At 41.4% G+C, this 12,684-nt stretch overlaps 1 protein-coding gene across 1 annotated transcript in view; it reads left to right on the top strand.

The window, feature by feature from the left end:
* The first annotated feature begins 461 nt into the window (after positions 1-461).
* The window catches only part of LOC122542492 (dual oxidase maturation factor 1-like), a 23,243-nt gene continuing 11,020 nt past the window's right edge, over positions 462-12,684 (top strand). The window contains exons 1-3 of the mRNA XM_043680268.1: positions 462-592; positions 7,302-7,470; positions 9,874-9,931. Of these exons, the coding sequence (XP_043536203.1) occupies positions 7,324-7,470; positions 9,874-9,931 (205 nt within the window). The 5' untranslated portion in view covers positions 462-592; positions 7,302-7,323. The remainder of the gene's footprint in view (positions 593-7,301; positions 7,471-9,873; positions 9,932-12,684) is intronic.

Below are 12,684 nucleotides of genomic sequence, written 5' to 3'. Positions count from 1 at the left end.
AATGAAGGGTATGTAGGTTAGTCTGATCTTAGAGTAGGGTAAAAGGTCGGCACAACATTGAGGGCCGAAGGGCCTGTACTGTGCTATCCTGTTCTATATTATATAATCGGCGTTTTGGATCGATGCTTATTGTTGATTCACGTAACCATCTTACCGTCTAAACTCTTGAGGATAATACACGCTTCCAGTGAGGTTTAGACTTTAATCTTCAAAGACCACAATGACTTCCTCCAACAATGCACCTTCTCCCCCTATCATTTGCCTGTCTCAATAGCACGAAGGCTATAATTGGACCCATTATCACATTTCCGTCAAGATGAAAAGACTAAACCATATACCCATTCACTGCAAGACTGCGTTATGATCTGTGAAAACTGTGCTTTCTTTGGCACCATCCGCATTCATGTCATTGTTCACATTATTCCAGGAAAACAGTATTTGCATAATTGTCACAACTGGGCGAGGCACTGAGAGGGTAAATGTAAAACCAGTCGAGTCAATCGCAAAGTCGATTCTTTGCAGTGAGTTGCTGACAGCTCCCAGCGAAAAGTCGAGTTGTTGGAACTTTTGTACTTTCATCTACTTTGTCCAGGTGAGGTGCTCCTATTTAATTTTAATTTTCAATGTGTTATACGCGGTGACTGACTGTAATTTTCAGACTTGGCAGCAACAAATCTAAAACTGTCTCCAGTGTGAGAAACTATTCCGCCCAGTCGCTGCTAAGTTTTTGTTTTATAAAAAAAGTAAGGTTTTGTAAACATCAGCAGAACAAATGGTTTGCAGGTATTAGAATGGGGAAGTTAAACAATATACTTGAATAACAATCTAAAGATTACGCTTGCATTTGACCCAGTTTTTTTTAAAAAACAACAGAGCTCTGATGAAGAGTCATTTAGATTCGAAACGTTAGCTCGCTGTCTGTCTCTGAATCCTGTGATCTCCAGCGTTAGTTGTTTTCAATAAAAACAGTGCATTGTTTTTTCTCATTGGCAGTGTTTCCTGCTGAATTCTATTTCACAAACCTAAAAGTTACTTTTATCCAAGAGCTATAGATCTTGCAACTGATTGTACCAAACCTAAAGTGCACCTGTCAATTTCAAAGCAGGTTAGTAGCTGGATTGGAGGGGAAAGAAAACAGGATTTTGACCTTTTTTTTAGCCAGAAGTGTATTGAGGATCTCGAATTCAGTGTCTGGAAGAAAAACACCTTTTTAACAAAACATCAAATAGCTGAAGAAACGTGACCTGCGAGACCGAGTGTAGGAGGGTGAGATCAGGCTAGGCAGCTTTTGTTGACCAGAATGGACATGATAGTTTTGTTTCTGATTTGCAGCGTCCGCAGTTCTGTCGGTTTTTACATGTTATGGCATAACTCTAGAGGGGGTGGGACTTGAACCCCCGAGGGGATCCTAGCTCAGAGGCAGGTGCATCCCCACAAGAACCTGAGCTGATGGCTGGTTCCAACATTTCCCACTCTATTTCAGCTTTATATCGTATTATAAATTAATGCAGATTAGCACAGCCCCGATTAGTAACTAGGACGCGTTATTAGTTGAGGGTGTCTATTGCTTAGGGCTGTCGAAACTGCAGCAGTGAATGTGAAATGATTAGATTAGATTAGATTCCCGACAGTGTGGAAACAGCCCAACCAATCCACACCGACCCTCCGGAGAGGAGCCCACCTTCTGTCTAATAGCACTTAACATTATGGGCAATTTAGCATGGCCAATTCACCAACCCTGCCCATCTTTGGGCTGTGGGAGGAAACCTACGCAGACACGGGGAGAATGTGCAAATCCCACACAGATAGTCTGCCCCGAGGCTGGAATCGAACCTGGGTCCCTGGTGATGTGAGACAACAGTGCTAACCACGGAGCCACCTTGCTGCTTCACTTGGAGGAGCAGGGGGAGTTTGATAGAGATTAGAAAGAGGCGGAGAGTATCAAAAGTAGGAGAGACTCCTGGTCGATTAGAACCATGTAGTAACTTCAGAGTGACAGCTTTTCCATGCTGCAATACTGACCACAGACTACAGTCTGTGAAAAGTGACTTCCCCTTGATTTGCGGGACTGCTACTGATAAAATAAAAATTGCTATGAATTTGGATCAAACGACCATTCAGCCCAAGCTTCAATATGGTCATCCAGGTTATTATTTTGTTCCTGCTTTTGTCCCATATGCTTGAACCCTTTAAGCCCTGAGAACTGTAGTAACATTTTCATTGAGAGGCACCAGTGCATGGCCTCCAAGAACTTAAACTCAGTTAGAAGTCAAATTGGAAATTGAAAAGTATTACAAGAAACCATCAGAAACTCCAGTTGACTCAAATGGCCTTATCTTAAGGAAGAAAATTTACTGTTCTTACATCATCTGCCCCAGACTTACAGCACTCTGGTTGACTCTTAACTGAAATGGCAAAGCAAACCACTCGGGTGTCAAGAAAGTGGTTCACAACAACTTTCAGAAGGGCAATTAGGAATGGACATGGCTAACTTTGCCAGCAATGCCTGCGTGCCATTTTTTTTGCAACTTAAGAAAATCATTCATTGATCATTGTACAAAACCATCTAAAGTCGCAAAAGACTGAACAAATAACCAAATGGTCTACTGCGCTTGATCCTTTCAATTCAAGGACAAAAGCAAAGTATTGCAGATGCTGGAAATCTGAAATAAATCATTGTACACAGCACATCAGGCAGCATCTGGAGAGGAACAAACAGAAGTTCAAGTTTCAGGTCATTTACCATTCATCAGAACATGTGAAGTGTTGTTGAGCTGAAATGTTTTAGCTCTTTCTCTCACAGCTCAGCCCAAGTGATCGTTGAGTATTTTTTGTTCTCGTTTTCCTTTTCAACTCTGAAAGTCTTAACAAGTATTGCACTGGGAAGGCTGTGGGTTCTCTCCTTTTGAAACCCTCTCCTGGAATTTGCATTTAGAATGCAGTCAAATCTTTCCAATGCACCAATGTTCAGAATGAGAGAGACTCCTGGTCTCTCTCATTCTGTGTGGAGCAACAGCCTCTCCACACTGCAATACTGACTGTAGGCTGCATGCTATGAAAAGTGACTTCCTTGCTTTGTGGGACAGCTCCAGATAAAATTAAAATTGCTACGAGTTTGGATCAAATGGAATGTTTCTTTTTGTGAGTGCTAAGGTTCAGGATATCACAGAGTGAATACAAAAGCTTCTGAAATGGGATGGTGCACACCCAGAGTAGATAGACCAGGGTATGAGTAGGATTGAGGCTCTTAAGAGATTGAGAAGTACCAGAGTAAGGAGTATGCACCTCTGCGATACTGAGAGTGTACCCATACCAGATGAAATGCAAGCAGTTCAAGACATCAGCTCAATGCCACCTTATCGAGGACAATTGGGATGAGCAAAATATGTTGTCCTTTTCAGCCACACCTAGATTAGATTACATTACAGTGTGGAAACAGGCCCAACAAGTCCACACCGACCCGCCGAAGCACAACCCACCCATACCTCTACATTTACCCCTTACCTAACACTATGGGCAATTTAGCATGGTCAATTCACCTGACCTGCACATCTTTGGACTGTGGGAGGAAACCAGAGCACCCAGAGGAAACCCACACAGACACAGGGAAAACGTGCAAACTCCACACAGTCAGTCGCCTGAGGCGGGAATTGAACCCAGGTCTCCGGCGCTGTGAGGCAACAGTGCTAACCACTGTGCCACTGTGCCCCCCATACATGTGATTGAATATTAAAAACAATTCATCCTGGATGATGCCAACCATTGGACTGTAATGTGGGGAGCAGGATTGGGATTGTCAGCATAATGGCTGGAAGCATGGGACGGGAGGGTTTCAGATTTCTGCAGTACTGATAAAACCTGCACAGGCTGTAAACTGGAAAGTTCTTATGAAAGCAGTAAATCCAACAGAAGAGACAGATTTGAATTAGGTAGTATTCCAGGAGGGGGATATCAGCCATGCTGATATTGAATAGCAAAGCAGACTTGATGGGCTGAATGGTCTAATCCTCATTGCCCTTATGTTCTTGCACATTCCACAATTGTCTATAAACTTTAAAGAAGGGTAGATGAACATTATGGGTTTGCAGTTTAGTGTGGAATTTGTGTCTCATTGAAAATTGAAAGAACTGCTGATGTTGTAAATCAGAAATGAAAACAGAAGTTGCTGGGAAAGCTCAGCAGGTCTGACAGCACCTGTGGAGAGAAATCAGAGTTAATGTTTCACGTTGAATAACCCTTCCTCAGAAGTGGTAGAGGCTGGTGCAATTACAACATTTAAAAGGATCTGGTTGGGTATATGAATAAGAAGGGTTTAAAGGGATATGGACCAAATGCTAGCAAATGGGACTAGATGAATTTAGGATACCTGGTCAGCATGGATGAGTTGGACCAAAGGGTTTGTTTCCATGCTGTACATCTCTATGACTTTGTAACTCTATGATTTCTTTCCACAGATGCTGCCAGACGCGCTGAACTTTTCCAGCAATGTCTGTTTTTGTTTGTGTTTTATTGGTTATGCTTATGTTCAAATCTAGACTAATTCCAGCTATTGCAAAAGGCAAATAGAATTAGACTCCAAGGCTGAAAAAGAGACAATAGTAGTGGAAATATACCCATATGAGACCTTGCTATTTTACCACTTTTCCTCAGTTTTTGATACCTGTTGAGGAGAAGCGTTGAGAGTGAGATGTAACCAACTTCATAAAGGAATCGATGAAAATTGGGGTCATGTAGAAATTATGAAAGTGAGAGCTAGAGCAGCAAGCCAGTCACACATGTGGGTATTAACATAGACAAGAGCTTATCTCTCCAGGTACAGACCCGACCAACAAATTAGTTTTGTTTCTTCCAATTTTGAAAGTGAAGCTAAATGGTGTGTCTCTCTAGCATTGTCACAATCTGAAGTTACAGTGGCATTGATACTGTAAAAGGCTGTTCCTTTGCCTACACGTACTGGATTATATTCACGAGTTTTAACAGGTCGCTCCCCCCACCCACCACCCTCATTGGCCTCCACATTTCTAGAGAAATATCCTTCTTGGATTGAGAAATAACTTTGTTTCCTGATTCCTAAGTGTCATTCTTCACAGAATCATACGGAAGCTGCAGCAGTGAAAAAGACCAACAATCCCAAATTCTACAATTCAGTGGTTATGCTGCTCACAAGCCTCCTCTCATACTTCCCAGCTCCTTCTCTCCCTCCTGTAGCAGCCAGTTCCACAGTCTAAAACTTGTTTGTCAAGCAGTTTCTCCTGGCTTCCCTGTTTGATTTATTGCTCACTATTATTTTTAATAAGTGTTTGTTTTGGAAACTCCCACCAGAGGAAACCTCATCATGATTTATTATCACACTCCTTAGAATCACAAAGAATCTTGAAAAGCTAAATCAGGCCATACTTCATCCTTCTGATTGTTTTTAGACCATTGAATCCCAACTTGTTTACTCTTTCTGGCAAAGTATAATCATTTAGTTAAGACTGTCATCACTCCATGTCTGATCTGACCAAGTCTTTACTCAGGTTTACCATACCTTATTCAGTTTTAAATTCTAAATGAATCACACTGCCTTTTTTAGAAGTAATTTTATGTCCCTATTAACCTGTAGCACTACATTTAATACAAAGACTGAAAGTGCTGTAGAAACCCAGCATGCCTGGCAGCATCTGTGAAGAAACAGAGTTAACATTTCGAATCTGATATGACTCTGCTGCACAACTCCTTACATTTAATAGTTTATCTTTAATCCCTGTATTCCTCTGTTCTACACATCATTTTGAGTATTTCAGCCTCCTTTATCATTTCAGTCAAATATTTGGGGATGTTGAGGGAGCAAAGATGGGAGAGTTGGTGGAAGAGTAGTAATGTCACTGGGCTAGTAATCTAAAAAGTCTATAGGTATGTGTTCAATCCCACCACAAGAGTGGTGGAATTTGAATTTGATTAATAATCCTGGAATTGAAAGTTAATTTCAGCGATGGTGACATTAAGACTACAATCAATTGTTGTCCAAACCGAACTGGTTCATTAGCATCCTTTTTAAGGGAAGGGAATTTGTCATCATTACCTGGCCTCCATGTGTTTCCAGCACCACAGCAATGTGGTTTACTCATAACTTCCCTCTGAAGTGGCCTAGTAAGCCACTCAGGTCAATGATAATTTGGGATGGGCAACAAATGGCTGGCCATGCCACTGACACCTACATCTCATTAAGCAATTTTAAAAACCACAGCTCCTACTTATCTATATTTGCCAATTATGCACAGACTTTGCAAGTTTATTAATGTTGTAATCCTGTATCTTGTCCCAGTCCACCTTGTTATTAAGTACAGCTTCTCTTTGATGTCATCCACAAATATTAAAATTGCGCTTTGATTGCTGAGCACAATGGTTTATGTAATTAGCTTGCAGCAGTGGTTCCACCATTGATCCTGCTTTCTATTTCTAGTCTGAGTAACCACGCTTAATCGTTACTCTTTGCTTCTTGCTTTATAATTTTGCTTGTGGAACCAGCTTGCTTCTTGCTTCCTTACTTCACATCCCTACCTTAGTCATTAATACACCCTGCAGTATCTTTTCTGAAGGTTGATTGAAAATACAGATACAGTTACATGTACCACGTTATCCCTTCTGTTGTTTCATGGAAGAATTCAACACATTTGAGAAAATTGCTGAAAAGAAAACCGCTCATCTTGTCAAAGCCTTTCATCCTGTTCTAATCAGGATAATTCATAAGTATACCAATTAAAGGATTAGATTGGATTCCCTACAGCGTGGAAACAGACTCTTCGGCCCAACAAATCCACACCGACCCTCCAAATAGTAACCCATCCAGTCCCATTTCCCTCTGAATGATGCTGAACCATTAATTATTCTCTATGACAGGAGAGTGCCAACTGTTTGACACATTTGACTGATTGACAGAGGCATTGTCATCAAGAAGGCACCATTTGTGATGATTGATAATTAGCTGCAAGGTTTTGTCTAAACTTTAAATCAAACGGGTTGATTCTGATTGGACAAGCTTTGCACTGAAAATGCAAGTCTGCACTACCAATCCACAAGTTTGATTCCTTTTCAAAATGTGTTTGACTCTTACATACTTCAGTTTTACGATGTTTTTCAATTATATCATTGAGAGAAATTCCATTATGCTTCCTGGCATAATCCATCGAATATTAGCTTGTCCCATATTCCTCTGTAAGATGGCTCCAAGTAATAGCATTCCTAATCAAGGTAATTTCTTTTAGCTGTTTCACTCTGGGTACACTCCAAACTGTAACATTTTCAACTTTTATTTTCAGGTCTACACAAAGGACAACAGAGATGACTTTTTATGATGGCATTTTCCCCTTCTATCCAACATCCAGGACACCAGTGGTGCTCAACACCATCCAAATTGTGGTCATCATTATCTTTTTGGTCTTCCTAGCGGCCTTTCTTGTCATATTGATAGGCATTCGTGGGATAGAAGTAAGTACTTGTTTTACCTGCAGTTTAACTTTAGAGCATTGCAATCACCAGAAAATGTATAATAATAAAAATGGTTTCAATAAATGTGTTTAGGTGGGTTCATAAATGAGTTTTTGGAGCAGAGAAGGTTTCCAGAAGTTTTAATAGAAATGCTGAAAATGGAGAAACTTTGATAGATTAAGCAAAGAGAAATTTAATCTCTCAGCAGCAAGTTTGGTAAGCAGAATTAAGATAAAATATGGCGCAACTATGTTTTTAACTCCTTGAGTTGTTATGATCTGGAAGGAGATTTGATATTAACTTTCAAGGGAGAATTCAAAGAGCAATAAAATAAAACTCACTGGTGTATGGGAAGGAGCAGGGTAGAGAAAGGTTAATTGGATAGCTCTTTCTGCACTGTTTTGATGGGCCAAGTGGCGTCCTCTGTCCATATAATTCTACATCACCAATACAGTTGGTTCTGCATTAATGTGTGTTTCTTCAATGCGAATTGGCTATAATGTGATTGACGAATTAAGGCTATTATTTATAGAATGCAAGCTTTCCTTACCTGTATTGGCTATAACACGATTTTGGACCCATTGGTTTAAATGGTGCTGTTATTCCATGAACTTATAATGTAGAATCACATGGGAACAGAACTTATATCAGAACAGACTGTATCTAGATGCACTCAGCCCAGCACAAATGCAGACCATAATTGCATTTTCAATATCATCTTCTGAGAGTACAACCAACTGAAGAATTACTTTTCTATGTAACATCATATTTTTTTCTTTCCCTAACCCGGCACGGTGGCACAGTGGTTAGCACTGCTGCCTCACAGCGTCAGAGACCCGGGTTCAATTCCCGACTCAGGCGACTGACTGTGTGGAGTTTGCACATTCTCCCCGTGTCTGCGTGGGTTTCCTCCGGGTGCTCCGGTTTCCTCCCACAGTCCAAAGATGTGCAGGTCAGGTGAATTGGCCGTGCTAAATTGCCCACAGTGTTAGGTAAAGGGGTAAACATAGGGGAATGGGTGGGTGGCAGGTTGGTGTGGACTTGTTGGGCCGAAGGGCCTGTTTCCACACTGTAAGTAATCTAAAAAAAAACCCAACTTAAATATGCCCTTTGGATCCCAAATCATGAAGGACTTTGTTCAAAATGCAGTTGGCATCCTAGCTCCCACATGGTGAGGCAACGGCCTAGCAGTATTATCAGCAAGAGTGTTAATCCAGAGACCCAACTAATGTTCTGGGGTCCTGGCTTCAAGTCTGGAATTAAGAGTCTAATAATGAGCATGAATTCCATGGTCAATTTTGAAAAAGCTCATCTGGTTCACTAATGTCCTTGAAGATGGGAAACTGTCATCCTTAGACTACGTGTGACTCCTGACCCACGGCAGTGTGGTTGACTTGTATCCTCTGGGATGGGCAATAAATGCCAGCCCTCATGGTGTGAATGAATAAAAAGAAAAATTGCCCATTTTAAAATTGTCCACAAGAGAAGTGGGGAGAAAATGTTTCCTAATGTCCTTGTGCTACAAATTCACACTTACCTGAAATTAGTTCTACAATAGATTAACAACATTAATGGTTAATTCCACTTGATTGAAACTTAAGACCGTAAGATGTAGGATAAAGGCCATTCAGCCCGTTGAATCTGCCCTGATATTCAATGAGATCATGGCTGATCCAATAATCCTCCATTCCACTTTCTTGCCTTTGCCCCATAACCCTTGGTTCCCTGTCCGATTAGAAATCTCTGTCTCAGCCTTGAATACTCTTAACAATCCAGCCTCTATCGGCTCTGTTGCAAAGAATTCCACAGATTTACTACCCTCTGATAGAAGAAATGATTTCTCATCTCTGTCTTAACTGAGTGAGCCCTTACTCTGAGAAACTGCCCTCTGTCCCTCGGCTGTTCCACAAGAAGTAACACCTCTCTGCATCAACCCTAAAAACTTTGTATTACACTGCCATTCCTTTATTACACTACTCAGACGTGGTTCATTTGGAGTTAGACCCATGTTGTGTGACTGTGCCTCTTCTCAAATCAAGCTTTTCTGCCTTTAGTCAATAAGTTTACATGAATCTCAAACCCCAGATCACAACTTCCTTGGCTTCATAGTCAAAAGTGCTGGGAATTGAGAATTGGAAACACTGAATGTATGGAATGCAAGAAGTAACACCAGTTTGTTTCTTTAAGTACCATTTCAATGTGCTTGCATATGATAGCCCAGGCAACCTCATGGTGAACGGACAATGGCTCAACCTTGGCACTAAAAAGCAGAGTGGACTTGTTGGGCCAAATGGCCTGTGTTTGCATCTACATCTCATGGTCTTATGGATGAAATATTGGTGAGGCACAGTGCTTACAATGTCTCTTTTCTTTACTAATGGATGCTGTCTGATCATTTTCCAGAAACTACACTGGTTCATAAGGGTTACCCTGAGTCTCTTCATCGGTGCCATCATTGTTGGTGAGTATCTCAGTATCCACTCTTAAGGCTGCTTTCCATTGCCAAAAAAAAACACCTTCCAGGAGAGCCCAACAGTGCAGCAATGTGCTGCATCACTCAGTCCTGCTCTGAGTCAAGTTATGGCCACAAATTTCACCGAAGGAACAGTTGAAACTGTACAACGTTAACTTGGCCGGCATAATGCTTTGGTAAGAGAGGAGCAAGCCAGAATGTAATGTTGAGAAGGAATGACCAGTGAAAGGACAGTGAAATACTAGGATTTTATTGCCAGTTAAGTACAATAGGAAGTACTTGTTCTGGAGCTAGAGTCTTCAGTACGGCAGAGTGGCTCAGTGGTTAGCACTGCTGCCTCACAGCACCAGGGACCCAAGTTAGATTCTAACCTAGGGTGACTGTCTGTGTGGAGTGTGCACATTCTCCCCATGGCTGTGTGGGTTTCCTCCCACAGTCTGAAGATGTGCATGTTAGGTGAATTGGCCATGCTAAATTGCCCATGGTATTAGGTACATTAGTCAGAGGGAAATGGGTCTGGGTGGGTTACTCTTTGGAGGGCAGCATGGACTTGTTGGGCCAAATGGCCTGTTTCCACACTATAGAATCTAATCTACACAAAAGAGTGGGTCCTGTGATTACTACTGATCCTCATGTGTATTTACTCTGCTTAGGAATGTGAAGGTGAATGGTGCCTCAGAGTGGATGCCAAGCCTTTTTTCCAATAACCAGTATTTTAAAGTGGTTATTGTAGAATTGTTTGATCTACAATTGAATTCAGTAATCATCCAACTACAGTAAAGGGGGTAGTGCGAGGTTAATCTAAGTTCATCTTGCCTCATTAAATCAGAACAGACAGAGATGGGGTGCTGGATGCAGGCACAAGACATTTCCTATTGTGATTTTAAAAAAGAAGGGTAGGTGTAGTGATTGGTATGAGGGTCATGACTGGAGTTGTTACCCTGGGCTAATCAGGAGGCCTGGCTGACAGATATAAACAGGAGAATTAGAGAGTCTCTTCACCCTTGCACTGAGCCTGCTGGGCAGAGTCCATGTACAGTGCAAGTGTAAATAAAGGGAGACTTGGTGATTGGATACTGGCCTCCGTGCAGTTATTTCAGGAGGGAAACCAATTGCCTCAGAATCCAACAGAATGCCATCCTTCTCTGTCTCTCCCAAGCCCAGGAGTTTCAGGATGTTGGTATCTGGTCAGGAACAGTAGATATTAGGAAGTTGCCCACTCAACCTGGAAATGTAGTTATTCTTTGTCTGGCGTACAAAAGCCAAATGCAGACCATGAGTGAAACCTTTAAAAAGCTAAAGCAGCGGAACAAGGTAATGGGGCAATTGGCCCCTTTGTGAACTATAATATTTAGATACAAAGCAATTTCACAACCTGAATATGTTTAAAAGTGCAAAGGGCTAATAATAGTTTTTTACTTGAGCAAATCTACCAAAACTAGATATCATCAAGATAGGAGGTATATGCTTATGATATTTCAATTTGTAATTAAATATTATACTGAGTAAAGTTTAATTCTAGGACCACTTGTTTACAAATAGGCTTTTGTCAGCAACAATAATTTTAATAGTATAAAACATCAGTACAAATTTGACATCGATAAATGGCACATTAGCCATAAAGAGGTGTTGACCTAGTAGAATTATTGCTAGACTATTAATCCAGAGACCCAGGTAATGGTCTGGGGACCCAGGGTTGAAACCTATCGTGATACAGATGGTGAGGTTTGAATTCAAAAACAAATCTGGAATTAAGAGTCTAATGATGACCAGGAAGCTGTTGTCCATTGTTGGAAAAACCCATCACAGGTTCACTAATGTCCTTTAGGGAAGGAAACCGCCATCCTGACTTGATCATAATGTGGAGTGGATAAAGTCAGAAGTCGCACAACAACAGATTATAGTCCAACAGATTTATTTAAAATTGCAGGCTTTCGGAATGCTGCTCCTTCATCAGACTTCACCTGATGAAGGGGCAGTGCTCCAAAAACTTGTGGCTTTAAATGAACTTGTTGGCCCATAACCTGGTGTTGTGTGGCTTCTCAGCTGGTCTGGCCTTCATGTGATTCTAGTTGGTTGACTCTTAACTGCCCTCTGGGCAATTAAGGATGGGCAATAAATGCTGGCCTAGCCAACAACACCCTCATCCTGTGAATAAATAGAAAAAAAGTTGCAAAAACTTGAAAATTAAATAACATTGAAAATTATAGAAGGCAATTCAAAGTTACAGGAGAAATGCTGCTGGGGAAGTAAGAAAATAGGAAGCTTTCCTGGGAAGGAACCAAGGGATCAGTTAAAGTGTGTTTGCTTTATCGCAAGGAGTATCAGGAATAAAAGTGATGAACTTAGAGCATGGATCAGTACCTGGTGCTATGATGTTGTGGCCATAACAGAGATATGGGTTTCTCAGGGGCAGGAATGGTTGCTGGATGTTCCAGGGTTTAGAGCATTTAAAAAGAATAGGGAGGGGGGTAAAAGAGGAGGGGGTGTGCACTACTAATCAGAGAGGGTATCACAGCTACAGAAGCTTCCATTGTCGAGAAAGATCTGCCTACCAAGTCAGTATGGGTGGAAATTAGGAACAGCAAGGGAGCAGTCACCTCGTTGAGGGTTTGCCACAGGCCCCCCAATAGCAGCAGGGAGATGGAAGAAAGCATAGGTCGGCAGATTTTGGAAAAGTGTGGACGTAGTGGGGTTGTTGTAATGGGTGACTTTAACTTTCCCAATATTGATTGGAACCT

Source organism: Chiloscyllium plagiosum, chromosome 40 (genome assembly GCF_004010195.1).
Source record: "Chiloscyllium plagiosum isolate BGI_BamShark_2017 chromosome 40, ASM401019v2, whole genome shotgun sequence".
Taxonomy (NCBI): Eukaryota; Metazoa; Chordata; class Chondrichthyes; order Orectolobiformes; family Hemiscylliidae; genus Chiloscyllium; species Chiloscyllium plagiosum.
This window is presented reverse-complemented; position numbering and strand designations above follow the sequence as displayed.